Source organism: Geotrypetes seraphini, chromosome 5, assembly GCF_902459505.1.
Source record: "Geotrypetes seraphini chromosome 5, aGeoSer1.1, whole genome shotgun sequence".
NCBI lineage: Eukaryota > Metazoa > Chordata > Amphibia > Gymnophiona > Dermophiidae > Geotrypetes > Geotrypetes seraphini.
The window spans coordinates 143,515,774-143,541,207 of NC_047088.1; the positions used below are offsets into that span (position 1 = coordinate 143,515,774).

The 25,434-nt window shown below is 40.7% G+C and overlaps 1 protein-coding gene across 2 annotated transcripts in view; it reads left to right on the forward strand.

Moving 5' to 3' along the window:
* Positions 1–25,434, forward strand: part of NDUFS1 (NADH:ubiquinone oxidoreductase core subunit S1) — a 178,254-nt gene that overhangs the window by 69,188 nt on the left and 83,632 nt on the right. For both annotated transcript variants that reach the window (XM_033944300.1, XM_033944299.1), the window contains exons 8-10: positions 3,137–3,322; positions 5,170–5,304; positions 11,472–11,586. In XM_033944300.1, the coding sequence (XP_033800191.1) occupies positions 3,137–3,322; positions 5,170–5,304; positions 11,472–11,586 (436 nt within the window). The remainder of the gene's footprint in view (positions 1–3,136; positions 3,323–5,169; positions 5,305–11,471; positions 11,587–25,434) is intronic.

Sequence of the window (25,434 nt, forward strand, 5' to 3'; positions counted from 1 at the left end):
GCTCAAAGACTGTCCAGGATCTGCCTACTGGGATAGGGTTAGTGTCACTGGGCACCAGAGAATTGTAAGTGACTGCTGATGGAAAAGAGCTTCTTATAGTAGCAACCTTTTCGTTGAAGAATTTTGCTAGGTCGTCCACTGCTGGAGAGGAGGAGAGAATAGAGGTCATTTTTAGAGGTTAAGGAGTTCCAGATGTTAAACAGTGTGCTGCTTTGGTTATTGGATCTGGTGATTTTGTCACCGTAGAAATTCTTCCTTGCTTTTTTTAGTACTGTATTGTAGAACTTGATACTGTCCCTCCAGGACTGTCTATCTGCTGGGGATTTAGATTTTTTCCATTTCAATTTTCCAGTACTCGGCATTTCTGCTTTAGTTCTCTGTGGTACGGAAGATACCAGGGGGCCTTACGGGAGTAGGAAACCATTTTAGTAGATAGAGGGGCAAGAGAGCACTATGTAGACTCAGAGAGGTTTACCCAGTTGTGCCAGTTGGTTTCTGGGGAATCAGGTTTGGGACAAAAGGAAAACTGGTTGAGAAATTGAACTGCAAGGTATAGGCGGAATAGAAGTCCCTAATGTAATATAATGTAAAATTGGGTCCAGAACTGTTCACTTGCAATTTTTTTACGAAAGGTAATAGATTTTGTGGCGCGGGGTTGAACCCCAAGGTGAGACATGAAAATGGGGAGACAGAAGGTACCTAGAAAATGGTCAGACCAAGGGAAATGTTCCCAGCGAACACCTTCAGCTAGAGTTTTGTAGTCTGTAAGGTCGAGGAAACTAATGATGTCTAGGGTGTGCCCCTTTTCATGAGTTGGAGAGGGAAAGCCTAGAGAGGTGAGAAAGTTGTTGAATTCCTTTGCATCCTTGTTGGTGTTATCGTCAAGGTGGAGATTGATATCACCAATAATCAGTAATCTTTGAAATTTTAGGAAAGCGCTTGTTATGGTCTCAAACGAGTTTGGAGGATTTATTCCAAGGGATTGGTGGACGATATAATAGCAAAATGCCCAGTGGGTGATAATGGAGCTCATCATTGACTGAGGCTAGCATATATTCTAGTGGTGTGTCACTATCCTTTTTGAGGAGCTGAACGTCAAAGAATGATTTGTAGAGAAGTGCAAGGCCTCCTCCTTTCTGGCTATTTCTGGTCGAGAAGAGGCCTTGATAGCCGTGGGAACAGAGTTCATTTTGTGTAAATAGATCGTCTTTTTCAATCCATGATTCTGTAATGCACAGGAATCCAGGATCAGAATCTCCAAGTAAATCATTTAATATTTGAGTCTTGTTACATGCTGATCTGGTATTGCAATACATTGTTGGGACTGGACTGAGGGAGTCAGAGGTAAGGTTGGACAAATTGGCAGTAGGTACAGGCTTTAAAGAAGCATAGTTGACGCCTCAAGGGTTTTTTTTAAAAGGGGTAATTTCTGGTACGCATCTGCACGGGGATTCTGAGGCCAGGGCAGATCTCACTAACATTAGTGGAATCAGGTGTATTGGGGGAGAGAGGTTTTGTGCAGTGAGTGGTATTGAGAAGTGAGCAGAGTAAGAGAAGATAGAACCAAGGAGGTGGCTTCATGATGAAAATTAGTGGAGACTACAGGGGCTGATCTGAGGCTGCTAGGTAGCAGAAATGTAAAACAAAAGTAAATAGACCAGTAAGAAGAGAGAAAAAGGAGCCGATTGGGAGTGAGCCTTTTTTTTTTTTCATTTTAATTTTGGGGGTGGTATGGTCCGCTGAGCCCTTAGGGGGCTAGAAGGTGAGCCGGGAGAAGAAAGCCCTTATATTATATTACATGATTTTTATTCCGCCATTACCTTGCGGTTCAAGGCGGATTACAGAAGAGAATTTCTGGACATGTCCAGAGGTATTACAGATTACACTTCCCTCTCCGAATCCATGGTTTCAGTAGATTTTCGAGGCAGGAGCGATCTTCCCATGCTCCTGCTCCGTACAGATCGCTCACAGGAAATGGCTCAAGAGACTACAGGAGCTCAAGGCAGCCATTTCCTGTGAGCAATCTGCACGGGGCAGGAGTGTGGGAAGATTGCTCCTGCCCTGAAAACCCGCTAGGCCACCAGGTAAGGCTTAAGTGGGGGCTTACAAGGCTTAAAATAGCCGGGGAGGGGGGGGGGGTTAGGGGCAAAACCGGCCTGAATATTATTCGTGTTTTTAAAATATTAGTGGGCCGGCTCTGCCCCTAACTCCCCGTGGATACCGAGGGAGAAGTGTAGAGCGGGTTGCTTCAGAGGATTGAAAATTATTAATAATTGGTACTATATATTTAGCACTCTGGTCATGCTTATCTTGGAAATACAGAGAACAGGGAATCTCTGAAGGCCTGTGAAAGTAAAGTGAGGGCCCCATGGCACATCATATTTTTACCGCCTTTAAGGAAGATTTATGAGCCAGACACATGTTTTTACAAATAAACCAGAGATGGGGGAGGAAAGAAGGTTCAGGTTCCCACAGTAAGGAGCCATAAAATTCCTTTAGATATGAGCAGATATTTTCACATTGGGGCCAGAGGAACAGAGGAATTGAATAATTGAATTTGATTAGCATGGGACCAAAGCAATAAATTGACTTTGACAAAATACAGATGGAAAGGGGCTATAAAATTTGTGATATGGAGCCTAGCCTTTGGTCTAGGAGGGAAAGGCTTGGCAGACTGGTTAAGCTCCATGCTATTCCTTCCTAGCCCAATTCAGTGTCTTTGTTTTTAATTTTTTAAAGCAAATTTTTCTTGTATTATTTTGTATTACATTTAAATTTCTGAAAAGTATAGCTGCATATAATTTATATTTACCTTAAAATTTTGATTTACCAAAGAAAAAGTAAAGATTAAAACAATTTTTTAAACAATTTTATTGGCAACAGACTCTTGAGTTCTAAATTAATTTCTTTTCTGGAGAAAATGCATATTATTTGGCCAGGCAGCATAGTCAAAGGTCTGAGGCTTTATAAAGCATTCTCATAATATCTGAAGAGCAGGAACTGAGTAAATAAAAGGGAGAACTCTTATAAATTGCATCTAATTTCCAGCTTATTACAAAAAACACTCTGCTTTGTGTTCGGTGCTACCGGTGTGGCTTTACCAGATTAAATATTGTGTGCATTTTTCATTTTCTAGGTTTGCAAGTGAGATTGCTGGGGTCGATGAGCTGGGAACTACAGGTAGAGGTAACGAAATGCAAGTTGGCACATATGTTGAAAGAATGTTCATGTCTGAGCTCTCGGGGAACATCATTGACATCTGTCCAGTTGGAGCCCTGACATCCAAGCCTTATGCCTTCACTGCTCGTCCCTGGGAGACCAGGTATGCAGAGTGTGAGCTGATCCTCTCAGAAATTAAGGAGGTTTTCTGCCTATCAGTGTGAATGAAGTAATTTAAGAGACCTGCTTATATTAGATGAGAAATCTTTTTGCTGATCTGAACTTTTGCTTTAAATAAACTTCTTTAGCGTACCTCCTGACTGGCACAGAATGGATGAGTTTACGTTCCTCTGCTAGCCGGTGGAGACTGAGGCACTGACTTTTGGCATTAGTACAAGTGGGCTGTGCAGTTCCATCTGCAATCAGTCTGTTCTCAGTCTCCAGCAGGTGGAGGTGTAAGCCTGTGCAGTCTTCCCTTTTGATAGTTAGGGCCTGTTGGATCTAATTAATGACTTTTTTCTGGTCCCTTTTTTGCTCTCCAGACAGAACTTGAGTCCCTCCCCCCACCTCCCCCTGTTGGCCCTGCCTACACTTCTACTCCTCTGTGATACTTTAATCCCCATGGTCCCCTCATTAAGAATTATAGGTGTCTACTTTGTCCATGCCTCCAACTTCAGTCTATAAATATCCTTTCTAGTTCAGCACATTTTCTTTAAGCTATGGCTGATAAAGCTCAGTTCGATCAGTATTGCATCCCCCCTGCTTTTCAAATGACATGCTCTTTTGTGCTTGCACAACTCAATTAGTATAACTTACTCTATAAAGGTCTGAGGCAAAAAGACTTGTATGATATCCAGCTGCTTCAAAATACTGCCTTCAAGATGATCACTGGTTCCTGGCAATTGATCATGTAACCCCATGCACACTAGCTCCCAATTACTCAAAGAATCAAATACAAGATCTTGCTCCTTATTTCAAGATACAGACTACCATTTACCAGCCTTCTCGTTCCTTTCATTCTGCCCAATAGTACCTCTTAGTTAAATCTTCCTTCAGACAGATCATGTATGACTACACTCGCAACATAGTCTTCTCCATAATTGGTCCCACACTATGGAACTCCTTACCCTCACATCTTCAGATCTCTCTTCAAAAATTCGAAACTGATCTTACCTTTATTCACACTTGACTCTATTCTTCCCCCAGCCTGGGAACCTGTGAGACTGCTGAGAAACATCCCTTTTCCCTCCCTTTACTGACCTTTGTTCTCTACTTTTCCTATCCATTATTGTAGTTCTTTTCTCCCCACTTTCTTACTGTCATATCTGTTTCCTCCCACCTTTTTTTTCTCCTTTTTTCTTTGTGCTATCTAATAGAAATTTCTTGTACAATCCTGCTCTATTCTTGTACAAGTGAGTTATGCATCTCCCACTAGTGGACAAACCTGGGGTTAGCTAGCTCCCAAGAGAATGGTCCCTGAACCCCGATCAGAAAGTGCAGGCTGTCCTCAAAGTCTATGATCTCCCACAGCCAGAGTTGTCCCTACTGGGAACCTCTGCAGCATGAAGACGCAACACATGAACAAAAAGAATGAGTTTAAAGAAAAATAAACACGAAAAAAAAAAAACTAGCTCCTACTGTCTAGCTTGTAGGAAAGCAACTGAATTCCTGAGGTAAGAGGGGAAGGTCTAAAAAGTTTAGTAAATGAGTTTCCTACAAGTTGTCTAGCAAATGGATTTGCATAACCCACTTGTCCAGCAATAGAGCATGGATTTACAAGAAAGAAGATTAACAGAGGTAAGAATCTAATCTTTCAATAAGCCGCTTCAACATTTTTCATGATGAGCGAAATAGCAAGTGCTGGATAAACTTGGAAATTAAGTAATGGGCGATGTTAGTAGCATGGCTTCCCATCTCTCTGCTCCTTCCCCAGATATAACAAAATTGTCACTGATCCCCATTTTATGAGAGTCTGAGGTGAAACTGTATTGTTCTATTCTCGTCCTTCAGGAAGACAGAGTCCATTGATGTGTTGGACGCTGTAGGAAGTAACATTGTCGTTAGTACAAGGGGTGGAGAAGTGATGAGGATTTTGCCTAAGATGCATGAAGACATCAATGAAGAATGGATCTCTGATAAAACCAGGTTAGCATGGATAGGAGCTGTTTAAGATTCTGAATAATTCTGACAGAAGGTGCATTCTTATCAAAATTATAGGTTTTGTGTATGTATCTACAAGGCACACCATGATTGTCTTTTTTTTAATTGAGTATTTGTTCAATCTTCATTTTACCATGGGACCTTTTACTATCATTGCATAGATCAGTGTTTCTCAACATGCAGTACGGATACGCGGGTCGCCTGTTGGGGGTATGCGGCCTGGCCGCCACCAGGGATCCCTGCCTGCCCCCCGCTGAAGCTGCCACTGACGGGAATCCCTCCCTGCATGCACACCCTTCACCCCCAAAGCCAACCCTGCCACCTCGCTGAGCCGATAAGCTTCATCCCCCTCCAGCAGCAACTCCGCATAGGAATGGGCCATGGCGTGTGCAACCACTCACAAGCCTTCCCCCCAAAGTCAATTCTGACGTCGGAAAGAAGGTTTCGGGCCAGCTAATTGCTGCCTGGCTGGCCCGGAACTGTCTCTCAGACGTCAGAATTGACTTCGGGAGGAAGGCTTGTGAGCTGGTGCTGAGTTGCTGTTGGAGAGGGGATGAAGCATGTCAGTTTGGCTTGGTGGCAGGGTTGGTTTCGGGGGTGTGGGGTGCTTATGCAGGGAGGGATCCCTGGCAGCGGCGGCTTCAGGGGGGGGGCAGGCAGGGATCCCTGGTGATGCCTGCGGCTTCTGTGGACAGGCCAGCTTTGGGGGGAGGGGCACAAACTCGACATAGAAAGAAAGGGGAGCATGAGCATGGAACACACAATGGAAAGAGGAAGGGGCACTAACTTGGGACATAGGGGGGAGGGAATAGAAAGTGAGAATGGTTGGGCATATTTGAGTGAGATATGGTGCACATGGGGAAAGGAAGAAAGGAAAATTGGGCATAGAGTGAGTGAGGTAGAGATGCATGGGGAATAGAAGGATGAGAGTGAGAAGTGTTGGATATGATGGTGTAGAAGGACAGATTGAAGGATATGCAGGGGAGAGGAATGTTGGACATAGTAATGGAGGGAGAGATGTGCTGGAGAAGGGTGATAGAATGGAGGGAGAGATGTGCTAGAGAGGGGTGATAGAAGGAGAAATGGGCGCTAACGTGATCCAAGATGGCCGAAGCCTAGGCGATTGGGTACAAGCTCCCAACTGAAGTGCTTCTTCCTGAATGATTTTCGGCTGAAAACTGCTGTTCCCGGCCTGGACGTACCTGCGATGCCGAAGGTGAGAGGCAGGAGCACTGCTGGCGCCTCACGGTGCTCTGGGGTGCCGTCCCTTGGCAATATTGAGCAACTTCTTCGGAGGATGCAGGGAGCTGCTCCAGTGGATCCGGCTGCTATAAGCCCGCTGAAGATCTCCGGTGTTGGTGAGACCGACAGGACTCCTCCTGGGCTAGACACCACTCTTAGCCCGGATGTCAGAGCACCGCCTCCTCCACCACAGTTGGCCAGCTCACCCAGGGGTCAGGAAACCCTGGAGAAAGGGGAATTACTTTCCCCAGAGGCAGATAATCTAACTTTGGGAAGCTTGAAAATGGAGACCCCGGTTATGTAATCTCCAAAGAAGACGCTATGGGGTCCATAACAACTGGAGGAGGACTGAACCAGAGGGAACAGAAACCAGAACATCCAAAGGAAGTTGAGAGTCTCTGTACTACAATACAAACTACTATTTGGGATAGACCTGCTGAGGTGACCTTAGAAGCCCTATGGGACCTGGTAGCAAATTTTGTGAAGGTAATTAGTCCCAATTTCCAACAGATTGAAAACAAACTTATCCACCATTCAGAAGAACTGGGAAAATTAAAATTGGATATGACTTCTTATAATAATTTACTTCAAAAGACTCAGCAGGATATAGTTTCAATAAAACAACTCCAGGAAACTGTAATTGAAGACAATTTGAACCTTAGAAGAAAAGTGGAGTCTTTAGAGAATCAGGCATGTAGCAATAATTTGAGATAGATAAATTTTCCAAGAATAACCATGGTAACTCCTAGAGATATGCTTAAGAGATATTTATCAGAAATTTTGAAAATACCTGAAGGTAACCTTCCACCATTTGCTCAAGTTTATTATCTCCCCAGTAAAACTCCGCATCAACAGCAACCTGAGCCTATTGAAGGACAAGTATTGAATATTACTGAGATTTTGGAGAAGTCAGATAAGGAAGTAGTAACACCTGCAACATTAGTAGCCACTTTGGCTCTCTCTATTGATAAGTCTTGGTTATTGAGACTATTTCTAAAGAATAAACAAAAGGAATTTCTTTGTTGTAAAATTCAAATGTTCCCTGATGTTACAAGGGAAACGCAAAAACGTAGACGTGATTTTCTTCATTAGGGGCTACATTTTATTTGAGACATCCCTATAAGTGCATTGTCCGTTACCATTCAATTAAATATGTATTCTTTGAACCTCAACATTTAACTAATTTTCTGGCGATGTCCCGTCTGGACAAAGAAAAAACTCAAGGTTAAACTCTAAAGAAAATAGTAACTTCCTTTCCAATTTATAGGAGTTGCATTACTTCTTTGATTGTTTTCTTAATGTTTTCTCACAATTAATTCTTGGATCCAATGAGGACTTGAGCTAATTTTACCATCATAGTTTCTTTTGTAATCTGCTTAACACTGTTAAGTATGGATTTATATGATTGTGATATGCTGTGGTTAAATTTGCTTTTTGTACAAGTTTACTTGATATAATATTGAAATCAATAAAAATACTTAAATATAAAAAAGAAGGAGAAATGGGCATTGTCAGTTTGAAAGTGGTACCCACAATATTAGGTGGTAGGGGTTAAGTGAAAAGGCCAACTTAAGAGCTTTCTTTTTAAAGACGCTTTTAATGTTTAATTGAAAAGCCAATTGCTCTTTTTAGTAATAATTCATTTTATTTAATTATGTATTTTTATTCCCAATAAACTAATTTTCCCCTACCCTTTGTATATTACCCTTAATTGTTCCTCCTTTTCTATCAGACAATGTAGTTCTTTCCCCTCCATCCTAATGTATCATGTAGTATTTCGTCTATGTTTAAAGATTTAATCTTTTTACTCAATTTTGTTCTTGTTTACCCAATATTAATATTTTATGTACATCGCTTAGTAATTATTGATAGGCGATTGATCAAATATTGAATAAACTTGAAACTTGAAACAGACGCCAGGTCCCAGGTTCAGTTCCTTCACAGAAGTTTCATTAGGGATAGAATCAAATAAGAAGCACAGCCAGGGGTGATTATATAAAGAATATATTATAGAAATAGTCTTACAGAAAAGTAATATTTATAAGCATTACAATTAAGCAGAGAGCATTACACTTAAGCAGAGAGCAAGCAGTCTCACTGCCTTACAGAGGTCAGAGGCAAAGAGGGACATAGAAGCTTGCAGTTCTAAGAAGCTTCGTGTTCCATAGATAAAGGGAAGGATAGACAGAGAGAGGGGGAACCAGAGTGCCAAGCCAAGAGCCAAGAGATAGCTAGATAGAAAGAGAGAGAGAGGGCCAAGACCCCTCTCCTGATAGCTCCATAGAAAAAGAGAGAGATAACTTGATAGAGCAGAGAGCAGGCTTTTATACCTTGGAATCTTATTCTGAATAGAGAAAATATTGTATCTCCCAGTATCTTTCTGTTTAGAACTTGCAAACTGTTTGAGACAATGGTCAATTTAATAGACAAAGGAGGGTGAGAAAACCTGCAAGCATGGTGATGGGATTAAGTCTCTGGCTTGATCTGTGCACCATTGTCCTAAGCACCCTCTTAATCAGACATTAACACCTTTTAGCTAGCCATGATTCAATCAGGGCTACTTGAAACTTAAAATATATCAATCAGGGCTACTTAAAACAGTTTCCCTGCACTAAGGGTCTATCTGCCTTCCCATGCCAGGGTCAGATTGATATAATCTCCCAGAGGCCTCTAGGCTGACAGGCACGGGGCTGGTGGGCAATGGCAAAAAATGCTACATGATTCAGGGGATGAGAGAAGGAGACATGTAGGATATGGCAGTAGAGGGGGAGGGAAAGATGCCTGGATTTCTCAAGGCAGATGGACAGAGAGGGAGGGAGACATATTGCCAATAGGGGTTGAGGAGAGAGGATGAAAAGTTGGATGCTCATGGAGCGACACAGAGAGAGAGAGAGAGAGAGAGAGATGTTGGTTGGGGAAGAGAATGAAGTCTGGAGGAGAGGAAGCGTGCAGGAGGCAGAAAGAAAGAAATATTGGAAATGCAACCAGAGACTCATGAAATCACCAGACAACAAAGTTAGGAAAAATACTTTTATTTTCAATTTAGTGATCAAAAAGTGTCAGTTTTGTGAATTTATATCTGCTGTATATATTTTGCTCTATTTGTCTATTTTTCTATAGTTGTTACTGATTGTATATTTTAAAGTCATCTGCCTTAACCTCCCCAAATATAAATGATAATTAACATTTTCTGTGTGTACAGTGCTTTTTGTGTTTTTTAAATTTTGTAGTTACCATTATGTATTAGTAAAATTATATTGTGTGTATATGAAAAAATGGATGGAAGAAATTGGGTTACATATGGGGGGGCGGGTCTGGGGTGGAGCTTGGGCAGGGATACTCAGCTGGTATTTGTTAGGCTTAGGGGGTACTTGGCTTGAAGAAGATGAGAAACACTAGCATAGATGATGGAGAATTTTGTACAGATGAAACTCTCTGCCTGCATGTTTCTGTCGTATGACTTCTAGCTTATTTATATCAGATTGGTTTACAGGATAGGATTGATTATAGGATAGGATGTGTTCTTTCTGCTGGTGATGTTGCTAGACTACTTAGCTGATGTCATTGAGGCAATATCTTTTTTATTTTTTATTTCAAGAACATAGCCTATACTTTCTGTCCTGTTATTTCTTTGCTGTAACTTGCTATACATTTTTTAAAGCATTTTATTTAGGTTGAGCAAATCTAAGCTGGATGTCCCTTACTACTTCCTTCATAGGCCTCCTTATACTGTTTTGTCATCTAAGCTTTAAGAATTAAGATCTACAGTATTTTCTTTTGGTTCTGTCAGAATTAGGGAAATTTTCCAAAGCTACAAATCTCAGTATAATTTTTAATGTTTAAAAAAAAAAAAATAATAATTTCTTGAACCTATATGTAGTTGTCTCCTTCTGTGCATATATATGATTTGTTTAATTATTCTTTGGTGTCTCCGAAACAATGTGAATATTTGAATGAAACAGAACTTTTAGTCACTGCTGTTTGGGTGCTACCATAGAGGTGCTGCTGTTTGGGAACCTATACACAGTGGTAACAAACTTTTGGGTGCCCAGATGGCGGCATCTAAACGTCCTCTCTGTACTATTTCTTTCCACAACACCCTCTAGCACACACACTAATATGTGGGGCAAGGTGTTTAGCTAGCAGCTGCAGCTGCTGCACTGACTTCTGGTGCAAGGAGCACATCATTGGAGCAGAAGGGGGAGATCATAGCTTCCCCAGGAGGTGCCTGAAGGGAGGCGAGAACAGGCCCCTATAAAGAGCCTGTTACATTATTTTTACAGTATTGATATCCTTTCTTGCATCTGAGGTCAGTGTGAGGGAGAAGTACATAGAGGACTTTTAGATGTTACTGTTTGGGCCCCCAAAGAGCACATATGTCATGCACCGATATTTGGGAATAATAATAGTGAAAGTGACTGTACATGGAACCATGATGGAATTATGATCTGAGTTTCCTTTTGATCCCAGTTTAATTGGAAAATAGTGCCAGGAGTTTCATTCACAACTCTCCAGAGTCTCCTCCCCCCCTATTTTGTAATCTGTTGCCAATTCAGTTTGGTCATTAGTGTAAAACGTAGAACCTTTGTGTGAAGACTGGAATTCTGACCACCAGGCCCTGTGAATTTTTCCTCTACAGCATCTCAACCCTGGGCTGACCTGAATGGAGAAAAGGTTTACCTGGAAATCAAACCCAGGTCTTCCACATGATAGGGCACAGAATTGCCATTGCAGCACTGGGTCAACCCACAATCTAAAGCCTGAGAAATAAAACTTGTATAGAAGTCCACTCATACAAAGATTGTATTCCTTTCCAGTCATCACCCCTAGTTCTGTTATTGCAAGACACAGCACTTGTCACAGAATTGGTCATGTTTGCTGCACAGTTTGATGTTTTTCTATTTGTCTAGGTTTGCCTATGATGGACTGAAACGGCAGAGACTGACCCAGCCCATGGTCAAAAATGAGGAAGGGCAGCTGGTCTACATCTCTTGGGAAGATGTATTGGCACGAGTGGCTGGTGTGGTAAGACACTGATAGCAAACTCATATGTTTATACTTGTGCAAAAATCATGAATTGGTTCACTTGTGCATGTTCCTGGAACGACTTTCATGATATAATTTCTCTGTTTTTCTGTTTCCTCACCGAGTACCTATACACATAGAATAATTGTAAAGCATGTTTTACACACACAAAATGGCTCTTAGAAATTACATGAAGATGCACACACTAAAAGAGCATACCAAATACCAAATGATTGCACTTACTTCTCTGTGAACTGCTCATAAGAGTTTCTGGGGATTTAATTTGGGTAGAGTTGTGAAGAACATATAAATGTGTGCATGCACATGCATATCTTATAAAAATGGACATCACCTGTGGAGCAGGTATAAACCTGTGCAGTTCTGGGGTCATTATAGAAGCCTGTTGTATGAAGGCATGTAGGTGTCAGTGTTGCCTTTGTAAAATGTGAACATTTGCTCTTTAATCTGTGGAAGTCTGATTCTGTGCCACTATTGTCCCAGGTTTTATAGAGTAGACGTGACAGCTAGGAAGGATGCTGCTTTTGGATCCTTTGTGTTGAAGGCAGGCTTAGTAGTCCTTCCCTAGATTCTGGACTGCTTTGGTACATCCCTAGCATTCAGGACTACTAGACACATTGCACTGGAAAGCAAGATTAGGTTCTTACCTTGATGATCTTTTTTGTAGATGTCTAGTGTCAGTTTTGTTAGTGGCCCCCCCAATGTATGGTGGTAGGGGTTAAGTGAAAGGCGTACTGACAAACGCTGGTCCCAGGTTCAGTTCCCTCACTGAAGTTTCACCAGGGAGTAGAATCAAATAATAGGCACAGCAGGAGGTGATTGCATAAAGAATATATTATAGAAATAGGCTTACAGAAAAGCAATATTTATAAGCATTACAATGAAGCATTTACAATTAAGCAGAAAGCAAAGCAGTTTCCCTGCCTTACAGAGTCCAGAAGGAAGCGTGAAGTTTCAGGGAAAGGCAGAGAGAGAGAGAAAAGGGGGATGGTCTAAGCTTCGTGTTCCATAGATAAAGGGAAGGATAGACAGAGAAAGAGAGGGAGAGTCAAGACCCCTCTCCTCCAGAGATAGATAGCAGAGATTGATAGATAGGTTGATAGATAGATAGATGTGTTTTGCAGAGAGCAGGCTTTTATAGCTTGGCTGAATATAGAAACCTGTATGTCCCAGTATCTTTCTGTTTAGAACTTGCAAACTGTTTGAAACAATGGTTAATTTAATTGCTAAGGAGGGTGTGATACTTGCAAGCATGGAAGATGGGATTAGTCTCTGGCTTCTTTGTCCCTGATCTGTGCACCTGGACCCATTGTCCTAAGCGCCCTCTTAATCAGACATTAACACCTTTTAGCTAGTCATGATTCAATCAGGGCTACTTAAAACCGTCTTCCTGCCCTCAGGGTCTATCTGCATTCCCATGCCAGAGTCAGAATGATATAATTTCCCATAGGCCTTCGCTGACATAAGTAATGCCAACTAAAAATGCTGAATGGTAGCGATAGCTAGTCTGACATCTTCCATATTTTTTTTATTTTTATTTTTATTCTTTGAAATGTGGGCAAGCTTGTGGTACCCTTCTTTAAACAGCCAGTCTGCAATTAGCAGATGCTTCTTTTACCTCCAACATTATAGTCGCAAGTCCCCTTTGCTGCAGAATCTCCAAGCTATGAAGATAAACAGTTCCCATTATGAGTTCAAACCTCTGTCTTAGGTAGTATAGGCTATCATCTGGGCGGGGGTCCCAGTATGCTTATATCTTACCCGTTGTTGAGCGAATGAACGGTGCATAAGGGATGCAGGAAGCTTTTTCAGGAGGTTCAGGTATAAAGGTACCAAGATGTCATGAGAGAGTATGCATGTATGGGATATGGGATAATATTATCTCTGACCCTGGTAATGGTAATGCAATAGGCCATGCCAAATTAAAACCAAATTAGAAAGTGTCAGAGAAGATACTGGAAATACTTGTATAACTGCCTTAAAAGTTAGAAGGAAGCTTGTGAGATAAAGAAAAGTACATGTGTTTCACTTTACAGCAAAGGAAAATCATAATAATACATATCAAAATTTGTACAATAATTAAGATAATGATAGGGTGAATTAAAACATTAAATACGTGGTTTGCAGTGGGCGAATACCCAAAGAAAAGTTTCTAAACTGAGATATGAGGGTCTCGTAGCAAATTTTGTGCAGTTTGTGCAATCTGTCCATTTTCCTCGTTCAATATTTTTTATTGAGTTTTTTGAAAAAATATAAGAAACAGTTCAAGTACAGGGTATCAAAAAATAAAACAAAACATTTAGTATAACAAGTATTCAGTTATATTGTGCAATGTAGAATTGAATCGTTTTAAAAGATCTAAAGTACTAGGACTGTTCATGAAAAGATAATAAAAGAAAAGATAAGAGGAAAGAGAAATTGAAAGAAGAAAGAAAAAGAATAAAATGAGGAAAAAGATGAAGGTAAAGAAAAAGAAGAAGAAGAAGAGAGGAGTGTCTATGAAATAGATTGAACATATGAGTCCAGGAATTTCCAGGGTGATTTACATTGTGTCAAACTTTTGGAAAGTCGAATTATATTTTTCTTTTCATAAGCATATGATTCAAATTTATGATACATGCTCAAAGAATTCCACCAAAAGGTATAGTTTAGTAATGAAGAGGACTTCCAATTTTTCAAGATGTGCATAAGGGCAGTCACAAACATTGCATCAATGAGTTTAGGAGGACAGTTAGACTGTGTAAAACAAGGGTGTTGAGATCGGAGAATTATAATGTCAAAGGAAATTTCTTCTGAACAATTGGTAATAGACTTTATGGTGTCCCAAATGCATGTCCAAAAGGAACGAACTTTAGCACAGTGGAAAAGCATGTGATCAAGAGTCCCAGCTTCTTTCATACAATTCCAACATATAGAGTCTTGTTTTAGGTTAGCTTTCCACATCCGAAAGGGTGTCCATACCGCATTCCACATAATGAAGAACATTGATTGTGAGACTCTGGATGATAAAAGAGGTCGGTTTGTCGATGACCAGAAGAGTTCCCAGTCAACATCAGTAAGTGAGGTTGTCAGCATAGATTCCCAATGTTTCATGGAATGAGAGGAAAATGTGAAAGAGTGATCTCTTAGAATACTATAAAAGAGAGATATCGCTTTACCTTTTGATGTAGCCAATGTGGACCAGTGATACAAAGTGTGAATGGATGTCATATAATCAAAGCGTATAGACATAGAAGATAACGTCTTAGTAAGAGAAAGCCACTGTGAGTAAGCAGAAGGAGACAATGAGTAAGTAGAGCAAATTGTGACAAAGGGAACAAACGAAGTGAGAGTGGTTATCTGATGGAGAGACCACAAACCAGCCCGCTGCCACCTTTTCCATGAAAGAGATTTACTATTGATTTGGATTTTGGGGTTATTCCAAATGGACAAGAGTGGACTGTCTTTAATTGAAATCTCTGCGATTACGTCTAGTATATGAAGGGCATGCTGCGTTGCACTCAATAAGGAGTATTTTCTCAAAAGTTTGGGCACTGGCACCGTCAACAAGCATGAAACATGTAATGGTGCACATAAAAACCGTTCCAGGTCAAACCAGGTTGGTGAGTCTTGGGTATTAGGGTTAATAATCCAATAGGCTCCATATTTGGCCAATGATGCGATATAATAAAAATAAAAATCTGGTACATTCAAACCCCCATTAATTTTAGAGGCTTTCAGCTTGTCGAGAGCAATACGAGGTTTTTTGTTATTCCACACAAAGTCAGATATTTTCTTATTCAACCAATGAAAAAATTTCTTCTTGCATAAGGAGGGAAGCATTGAGAGGGTATAGTTTATCTGAGGAGTGAGGGTCATTTTGATAGAAGCTATTCTGCCCCACCATGAAAGGAAGAGTGGAGACCAACGAGACAGGGTGTTAAGAACTAAACTTTTAATTTTAGATATGTTTAGATCTTGAGTTTGAATCGGATCTTTATGTATTAACACTCCCAAGTATTTTACAGCTCCGTGTGACCACGTGAAGGGAAATTGGGCGAGATCTGAGGGGTAAATGAGATCATTAAGAGGGAAAATTTCTGATTTTTCCCAGTTAACTGAGTATCCAGAAAGCTTGGAGTAATGAGAGACAATATTAACGAGTGAGGGAAGGGAAGCAACAGGATCTCGGATAAAGAGAAGGACATCATCAGCGTATGCTGCTAATTTGATGTGACAATAAGTGGTTTCAATTCCTGTTATTGTTGGGCATTGTCGGATAGCAGAGAGGAGAGGTTCCAACGCTAAATTAAATAGCAGCGGCGACAGAGGGCAGCCCTGGCGAGTGCCTCTATGTAGGGAGAATTTGTTGGAGAGAGAATTATTAATTAAAATGCGAGCTGTGGGTTGATGATATAAAGTTTTAATCCAATCTGTATAGAACGGGCCAAAGTTGTACCACTTTAAAATTTGGAATAGAAAAGGCCATTCAACTCGGTCAAAGGCCTTTTCGGCATCTATGGCCAAACCGATTACGGGATCTGAGAGTGTTTTAGCATGGGCATTAATATGATGAAAGAGGCGTATATTGTCTCCTATGAACCTTTGTTTAATAAACCCCGTTTGATCTTTGTGAATAAGAGAGGGGATCACTTTGTTGAGTCTCAGTGCAAGAAGTTTTGCCATGATCTTGTAATCTAAATTAAGAAGAGAAATGGGGCGAAAGTTTTTAACCAAGGTAGGGTCTCTGTCAGGTTTGGGAATGACTACTATAGTGGCCTCAGTGAAGTTGAATTGTTTGTCTGGATCAGAGTGGAGGAATTCGTAGTAAGAAAGAAGATGAGGAGCCAGAAGATTACGAAACTGCTTAAAAAATTCATTGGTAAACCCGTCAGGACCTGGGGCTTTGCCGGTAGGCATAGCTGATATTGCGGCTTCTATTTCAGATACAGTAATGGGAGAGTCCAGTTTCAATTTCACAGAGTTCGATAAGGTCGGATGAACCAAAGAAGCAAGAAAAGAGTCTATCCCCGATTCTGAAGCAGAAAAATCAGATTTATATAAAGTAGTATAGAAGTTTTCAAATTGAGAAGAGATCAGAGACCGGGTTTTAACCATCTGCCCCAATGGGTTTTGAATGGCTGTGATATGTAGGCGTTTGGATTTAGTTTTAAGATATCTAGCCAAAGGGCGTCCCATAAGGTTGTCTCCCATATAATGTCCAGAGGTTGAGATAAAAATATCCCGTCTAGCAGTACTGGAAACTAAAGTGTTAAATTCGTATTTAAGATTTTGTATACGTTGAAAAATAGATGGATCATGTAAGTGGGTAGACATATGTTGTAGTTCTAACTCTTTGATAGAAGATTCTAAGTCTTTCTCTTTTTTCATGGATTGTTTCTTTTTCCAAGAGGCGAGGTTGATAAGTTCACCCCTAAGGGAGACTTTATAAGCCTCCCAGACAATGGATGGGCAAATTTCTGGATCTTTGGAGTTAAGTTCGAAGAATTCAGCAGTGAAAGATTGAATTTTGTCAGCTATTTCTGAGTCTAAGAGTAAAGCATTGTTTAGTCTCCAAGAAGAAAATTCTTTGCGGGGGGCAGAGATAAGTAGGTGTAGGGAGGTGGCCGCATGATCTGTAAGAGAGATTGGGTGAATAACATTGTTTGCCAGGTCCTGAATGAGAGAGGAGGATATAAGAAAGAAGTCTATTCTTGAGTAGGTATTATGAGGTGGTGAGAAGTGAGAGTATTCTCTACCCTTTGGATTAAACAAACGCCATGGATCTACAAGGGAGAAGGCATCTTTAAGGGCATGTAAGGCTGTGAATGACTTGGATTTGGAGGGTTTGCAAGAAGATGATCTATCAATATAAATATCTTGAATTTGATTGAAATCGCCTCCAAGTACTAAAGGGCAAGAACTGTATTCTACTAACGCCATCTGAAGGTCTTGGAAAAATTCTGGGTGGTCTAGGACTGGAGCATAAATGTTAAGGAACACAAAGTTCACTGAGTGCAACGCAGCGTGCACCAAGCACCATCTTCCATCCTTGTCCGTCGTAGAAGAGTGAACTACAGGAGAGAGTTTATCATGGAAAAATATTGAGACTCCATTTTTCTTACGCTGGGTCGCAGGAGAATAAAAGTGAGAGGAGTATCCCTTTAATTGAAATTTTAAGGCAGCAGCGAGAGGCAGGTGAGTCTCTTGTAAAAAAACCACATCAGGGTGCTTATTAAAAATATAGTTAGCTATCTTTTTCCTCTTAATGGGATGATTTAGTCCATTCAAATCTGTCCATTTTCAAAAGTGATAGTATGATTCACTTCTTTGGAGGTTTTCTTGAGTTGTTCAATGTAAGTATGGAGTTCAGTAAAGTTCAGCAGCTTTTGAAATGTCTCGTTGCCCATACCTAGAGGTAGTGGATGTACAGCATATGAAATAAAGTCTGGAATGTCCATAGAATAGGTTAAATAGGTGGAATTGTACAGCAAAGCGTTCTTAGGAAGGTGGCTGTCATGAATCCGGGGATCCAAGGAACAGGAAACGTTTTGTGGAAAGAATAGGTGAAAACAAAAATGTCCAGCTCCAAGGTAGTACAACGTGTGTGAAGAAGTAGAGGAGTAGGAGATCTTTGCGGACAGGGAGCAGGAAGCTGAATTAGTCCAGCAGGAACCAGCAGTCTCTTTAAACTGATGAGATGCACACTTGGGATGAAATTATGTTTACACAGGATCTGTCAAGTCACTGGAAACTAGTGGTGTTCAACCTTGAGATGAAATGGTGTCTGCACACAGAGTGAGGGATCCATTGGCTTAAATGAAGTCCAGGTATCATCCAGCGGTAGTACCCATGTGATGTGATCCAAATAAGAGATAGAAAATGGAAGAGAAACCATGTTGCCTGTACTGAATGTATAGAGAGAGAGAGAGAGAGAGAGAGAGACCAGGTTGCCTGTACTGAATTTGGCAAAATATAACAATATTAATGCATTTACTTGGTATAGTTATGGCAAAAGACATACAATATTCAGGTACTTAAGGTTCTTAATCAGACATTCCAAAAATATATGTTTTGGTGTGCTGCATATAACTATTATGGCACTTAAGAGAGACCATTATTCTATACTGAATGTATATATATAAAAAAAATTATGTCAGAAATGTGTACTGAATCTAGTAAGGAGCATAGAATAAACACGGTATAAAAAGTGAAACCTTTACTTAAAAATATAACCCCAACTAAGCTACATTTAGGATATGAAACAATAGGTAAAAAGAACATTGCTCAATTGGGCTAGTTAAAAAAAAAATGGGAAAAGAGCTCTAGAAATGGCCAATGTTATGTATCCTGGGGTACCCCCTAAACTAAAACAAATAGACAAAAGACAGACCACATGGCACAGACAACATAAAACACAAATTTTTAGGCGTCCATCTGTCAAGTGTTCAGGGCTGAATTTAACTCTGCAAATAAACACATTGTTATAGAAAAACACAGCAAAGATGAACACCTGAGTAGTACAAATAATGCATATCATAACCATCTCATATTCAGAAAAGGCATAAAGCTAATATCTTCTTTGGAACGTCTTTATCTCTGCAGTGATAAAGAGGAACATTGGGAAACACTAGAAATATCTTTGTGCCAAAACTGGTCTGGGATGGCTATATATATATATCCGAACTGCTGCTAAGAAAAAGAAAAAAACATTTTAAATTGGCAGCATCCTCAAGGTCACTTAAAACAAACTTTGTCCATGTTCCATTCAGGCCGGCCTGGACCACATGTCTGCCACCTGGGTCCCACTGCACTCGGAGGAGTGGGCACTGCGGTGCAGAAGTCAGGTGCAGGCTAGATTTGTCTTCTTTTGTCTGCACTGTTGTGTCCTGGCATTCAGAGGCAAGGGGCAAATTCCAAAAATCATTAGTCATGTCTAGGACAGAGAAAAATGCACATTTAGGATTAAGTTTCACAGTAATGTCAGAGTAAGAGGCTGCCACTGGTACAGGCTTTGAAATCTTAGTTAGGGCCCGAGAGTGTATAGTGAGCCTAACAAAGCCCTCTGATTTAGCATCTGACCAAGCTGGAGAGCCACATGCTAAAGAGATAGGTCCACTCAGACCCCTCTCCTCCATCTTAGGCACCAGTTCTGTTGCTGGAGGAAGTACTGGATGCTGTGTTTGTGGTTCAGGATCTTTGCCCTCAAACAAAATTTTTGTGTACCTTTTCCCACAATCTTGTGCCCAAACTGAAAGATCTGCAGCCTCTGAGTGAGTTACACTACGATCATGATTCTGCACTGGCATGCTACACTGTGTGGCTAACTGCACAGGAATAACCTCATGAACCAAAGGTTTAGAAGCATTTAGAATTCCTATACCTAATGCAAGACCAGCCACTTCAACTATTTCTTTGCCTGTATTCGCACTCATGCTGGCAGTAGTTTCTACAATGTCTTTCATTTGTTCCTTTTGTGGTATAGATACACACTTTGAAGCTTTGTCATTTAGACCCTGAATCTCACAAATTTCCATATTTTCCTGATCTCCAGTAGGAGGCGCTCTATCTGTAAAACTGATTCCAGCCCCTGTATCAATTAAAGTTAATTTATCCTGACCCTCTATAGTAGTATTAACATTGGGGCGGCTGCAAGTGTCCAAGATCAAAGGTGCCACATACCTCAAGCTGAATTCTGAGTCTGACTTCTTTGCCTTATCCTGCGTCTCCAAAAGTGAGTCCACCGGTAAGTGAAAGGAGTCTGGCTGGGCTGTAAAGGCCTAAGTCACCTTGGCATTCTGACACAGAGAGTCAGGACATCCCTATGGACTAGCACTGTTTTTCCTGGCTGTTAAATCACTTTTTACCCTGTCCAATTATTTCTGCATTGTGTGACGATCCTGTTCCCATTTCATTTTCTCTTTTTCTAATGCTTCTGTCTGTGCTCTGAGCTCATGGAAAGGAATGTAAGTGGAGGAATTTCTGTAACTACCTCTGACATGCCCTCTATTTCCTGTGTGTGGTGTTTTCTTGTATTGGGGTGCTCCCTCAGCACGCCACCTTCTAGCTTCAGAGACTGAATAATTTGAGCTGGCTGGGTCTTCCACACAGACCCAGTCCTGAGCAGTAAAGTGTCAAAAGGTGTAGTTTTAGGGTCCTCCGAGAACAACAGAAGGTGTTTAGTAATCTCGGGAGATAATAATTCTAATAGGAATTCTTTATGTTCTCTCTGACCATAATCTAAGGAACTGGGCCAATGTTCATTCTCTTTAAGTACAGCGTGTATTACCCACACTCTATATGCAAACTGCTCTAGTGTATCACTTGGCAGGGGTGAAAGAGTTCTAAGTACTTGCAAAGAGGTGCAGCGAAATAGTTGTTCGATGCCCATCTTTACAAATTGGTATGGATGAACAAGAGATCCAAGTTTATAATAATGTGGACCCAGGGCTAGGTGTATAAGCTTATCAAAATCTGCATTGTTCCTTTTGTATTTCCCTAGACCCCAGTGAATCAGTATGTCAGTAGCCCATTTGCACCATTCATTTATGTTAAAAGGCATAGGGCCCACTTTCTCCACTATTCTTTCAATGTCACTGGCCTTTATATGTCCCTGCAGTACTACTGTTACTGGAGCTGTGTCACTTATAGGGGTACTATTGGTATTGCTCTGGCCTGGTAATGAATTTTCCTCACTTTCGTTTGTCGGTTCTTCCTGTTCTACATCTGTAGCTAGTTTACCTTTTCGCTGGCCTGCTACAAAAACAGTGTTTTGTTTTTCAATAAACTGACTACATGGATTATAGGGTGAATGTTGCACTGGTGCAGACGGCAGAATCTGTGAGGAGACAGCATTAACCTGTCCCTGTGAGGCACATTTTGACTTTAAATACTTTAATTCTGCCTTGGCCTCTTCAAATTGTTCATTTACAGCTAAAAAGGAATTTGTAGCTTGAACAATTTGGGTTCTTAGCATGGATATATTAATTTGTGCCTCATCTAAGTCTTTGGATAGCTGATGGCACTGAGTGTTCAAGTCAGTATTTTCTTGTTTTAGGCTAATAACTCCTCTACATAGCCCCTGAATGAAAAGGCATTTTCATTTATTTGTTTTCTTTCTAAACTCCTGAGAATGCGAAACCATTTGTTTCTGAATATCGTGCCATGTGTGTTCAGGAAAATTACCCTCATATGGACCCCCTTTCTTGACAAAATATTTGTATAAATATCTGTGAGTTCTTGAAAATCAAAAGGGTTCATATTTGAGGCTGCAGAAGTCTGCCTTGGTTCGTGGGCCTTGCTCATATATTTCATGAGAGAGAATGGGCTTCTAAATGTCCCTGTCTGTGTGTAGCCTTTGAGATTGAAATGCTCCCACTTATGAAGGAGGGAGACTTTAGTTAATAGGTAGAAAATCGAGGTAAAGCGTGTTAGGCAAGAGTCATTGGCATAAATAATACACTTATGCCCACACTGGTTACTACCTGAAATTTACAGGCAGAAGTTTAGCAGGAAAAAATATAAGAAGTCTGTTAGAAGAGGACAGATGCCAGCTGCCAGTTCCAGTCCAGTGTGCACTGGGCCTTTCACCAGGGCAGAGACTGACAAGAAATAGAATTAAAAGCACAAAGTAAAAAAGTAAAAGTTATTAGTACAGATGTGGCGTGTCTTAATTGAGTGACTGGTTTCACTTTGAACCCTGCTTTTCTTCAGAGCAGCTCAAATATTCTTACATGCAACACCCTAGCAAGAATATAATAGCAAATCATACAATGCAAACTGGCACAGGTAACACTACAAAGACTTTTGATAGTAAAATCTCACCAAATATAAAACCCAAAATATTACTGAAACTTTTCACCAGTGTGTCATCCAGTCTAAAACAATTTTAAGGATTGCAGAAGGACTTTTGATTTCTATCTCACTCTGTCTATCAATCAAAAATACAAAGTATATTGTTAAATAAAATCTCACCAAGTATAAAACCCAAAATATTACTGGAACTTTTCACCAGTGTGTCATCCAGTCCAAAGTACAATCAATCTAAGGGTTTTCCAAGGGCTTTTGATTCTATCTCACTCTTATACATAAAAAAAAAAAATTGAATTCTACTTACCCAAATCATCAGGAAGGACCGAGACAAAGCCCCCAAAATGTCAGTTTTGTTAGTGGCCCCCCCAATGTATGGTGGTAGGGGTTAAGTGAAAGGCGTACTGACAAACGCTGGTCCCAGGTTCAGTTCCCTCACTGAAGTTTCACCAGGGAGTAGAATCAAATAATAGGCACAGCCAGAGGTGATTGCATAAAGAATATATTATAGAAATAGGCTTACAGAAAAGCAATATTTATAAGCATTGCAATGAAGCATTTACAATTAAGCAGAGAGCAAAGCAGTTTCCCTGCCTTACAGAGTCCAGAAGGAAGCGTGAAGTTTCAGGGAAAGGCAGAGAGAGAGAGAAAAGGGGGATGGTCTAAGCTTCGTGTTCCATAGATAAAGGGAAGGATAGACAGAGAAAGAGAGGGAGAGTCAAGACCCCTCTCCTCCAGAGATAGATAGCAGAGATTGATAGATAGGTTGATAGATAGATAGATGTGTTGATAGATAGATAGATGTGTTTTGCAGAGAGCAGGCTTTTATAGCTTAGCTGAATATAGGAACCTGTATGTCCCAGTATCTTTCTGTTTAGAACTTACAAACTGTTTGAAACAATGGTTAATTTAATTGCTAAGGAGGGTGTGATACTTGCAAGCATGGAAAATGGGATTAGTCTCTGGCTTCTTTGTCCCTGATCTGTTCACCTGGACCCATTGTCCTAAGCACCCTCTTAATCAGACATTAACACCTTTTAGCTAGTCATGATTCAATCAGGGCTACTTAAAACCGTCTTCCTGCCCTCAGGGTCTATCTGCATTCCCATGCCAGAGTCAGATAGATATAATTTCCCATAGGCTTTCGCTGACATAAGTAATGCCAACTAAAAATGCTGAATGGTAGCGATAGCTAGGCTGACATCTAGTAGTTCCTGTGATGTCTATACTATTATAGTGATTCTTGACTGCTTTTGTACAAACTAAGGGGGCAGGAGTGAGCCCACTGGGAAGGAGGCGGAATTGAAAGTTGTGTGACATCCTTCTGCAAACAACTTGCAGTTTCATATGGATAACCCTAGTGTTTAGGACTGCTAGACACATCTACAAGAAAGAAGATTATTGAGGTAAGAACCTAATATTTCTATACTACTGCTTTAACTCTTATTTAAGAACATAAGAGTTGCTATACTGGGACAAACTGAAGGTTTATCAAGCCCATATCTTTTTCCAGCAGTAGCCAATCCAGGTCACAAGTACCTGGCAAAATCCCACATAATCACAGAGACCCTCGTCAACATGAATTTTGCCTCCTATATGTCTGTTTCTTTCTCTTTGAAAGGAAGGAAGAAACTGAGACATACAGGAGATTAAACCTTGAAATAGTGCTATGTGAAACATGAATTCACATTGCCGAGAGTCTTTGTGATGATGATGAAGAGTTCAAGATGTAGTTTATTTGACTGAGATAAGAAAAAAAAAATGAACAATTGTAAAATGAATAATTGTAAAACTTAGACTGATGAAGATCTATAGTTTAAAGAGCTTCTTCAGACTATATAAAGTTTACATTGAACTGCAACCTCTAACCACCTCAAAATACAGAGTTGTGGTGCCTTGATGGCCTTTGTAACATGAGCATAAAATAGATTAATTTATTGAAAATTATTCATAAGTCTTTTGTTATGAAATAATAATAACAGTTTATATACCGCAGTACCGTGAAGTTCTATGCGGTTTACAATAATTAAAAAGTTACAGATTGAGTAGTGCTAGTGGAGTTGAGATTTAGCCGTCAGTTATTGTGGGGAAAGATTGTTCAGTGTAGCTGCCTAAGTACTTTAGAACATAAGAACATAAGAAATGCCTCCGCTGGGTCAGACCTAAGGTCCATCGCGCCCAGCAGTCCGCTCACGCGGCGGCCCATCAGGTCCAGGACCTGTGCAGTAATCTTTTATCTATACCCCTCTATCCCCTTTTCCAGCAGGAAATTGTCCAATCCTTTCTTAAACCCCAGTACCGTTCGCTGCCCTATAACGTCCTCTGGAAGCGCATTCCAGGTGTCCACCACACGTTGGGTAAAGAAGAACTTCCTAGCATTTGTTTTGAATCTGTCCCCTTTCAACTTTTCCGAATGCCCTCTTGTTTTTTTATGTTCTGAAAGTTTGAAGAATCTGTCCCTCTCTACTCTCTCTATGCCCTTCATGATCTTGTAAGTCTCTATCATATCCCCTCTAAGTCTTCTCTTCTCCAGGGAAAAGAGACCCAGTTTCTCCAATCTCTCAGCATATGAAAGGTTTTCCATCCCCTTAATCAGTCGTGTCGCTCTCCTCTGAACTCTCTCGAGTAACACCATATCCTTCTTAAGGTATGGTGACCAATACTGGACGTAGTACTCAAAATGCGGACGCACCATTGCCCGGTACAGCGGCAGGATAACGTCTTTCGTTCTTGTTGTAATACCCTTCTTGATTATCCCCAGCATTTTATTCGCTCTCTTGGCGGCCGCTGCGCACTGTGCCGTCGGCTTCATTGTCATGTCCACCATTACCCCCAAGTCCCTTTCTTGGGTACTCTCATTCAATAACATCCCTCCCATCGTATAGCTGTGCCTCGGGTTTCTGATTCCCACATGCAATACTTTACATTTCTCAACATTGAACTTCATCTGCCATCTCTCTGCCCATTCTCCCAATTTGTCCAAGTCCCTTTGCAATTTTTCACAGTCTTCCTTTGTCCGAGCTCCACTAAATAGTTTGGTGT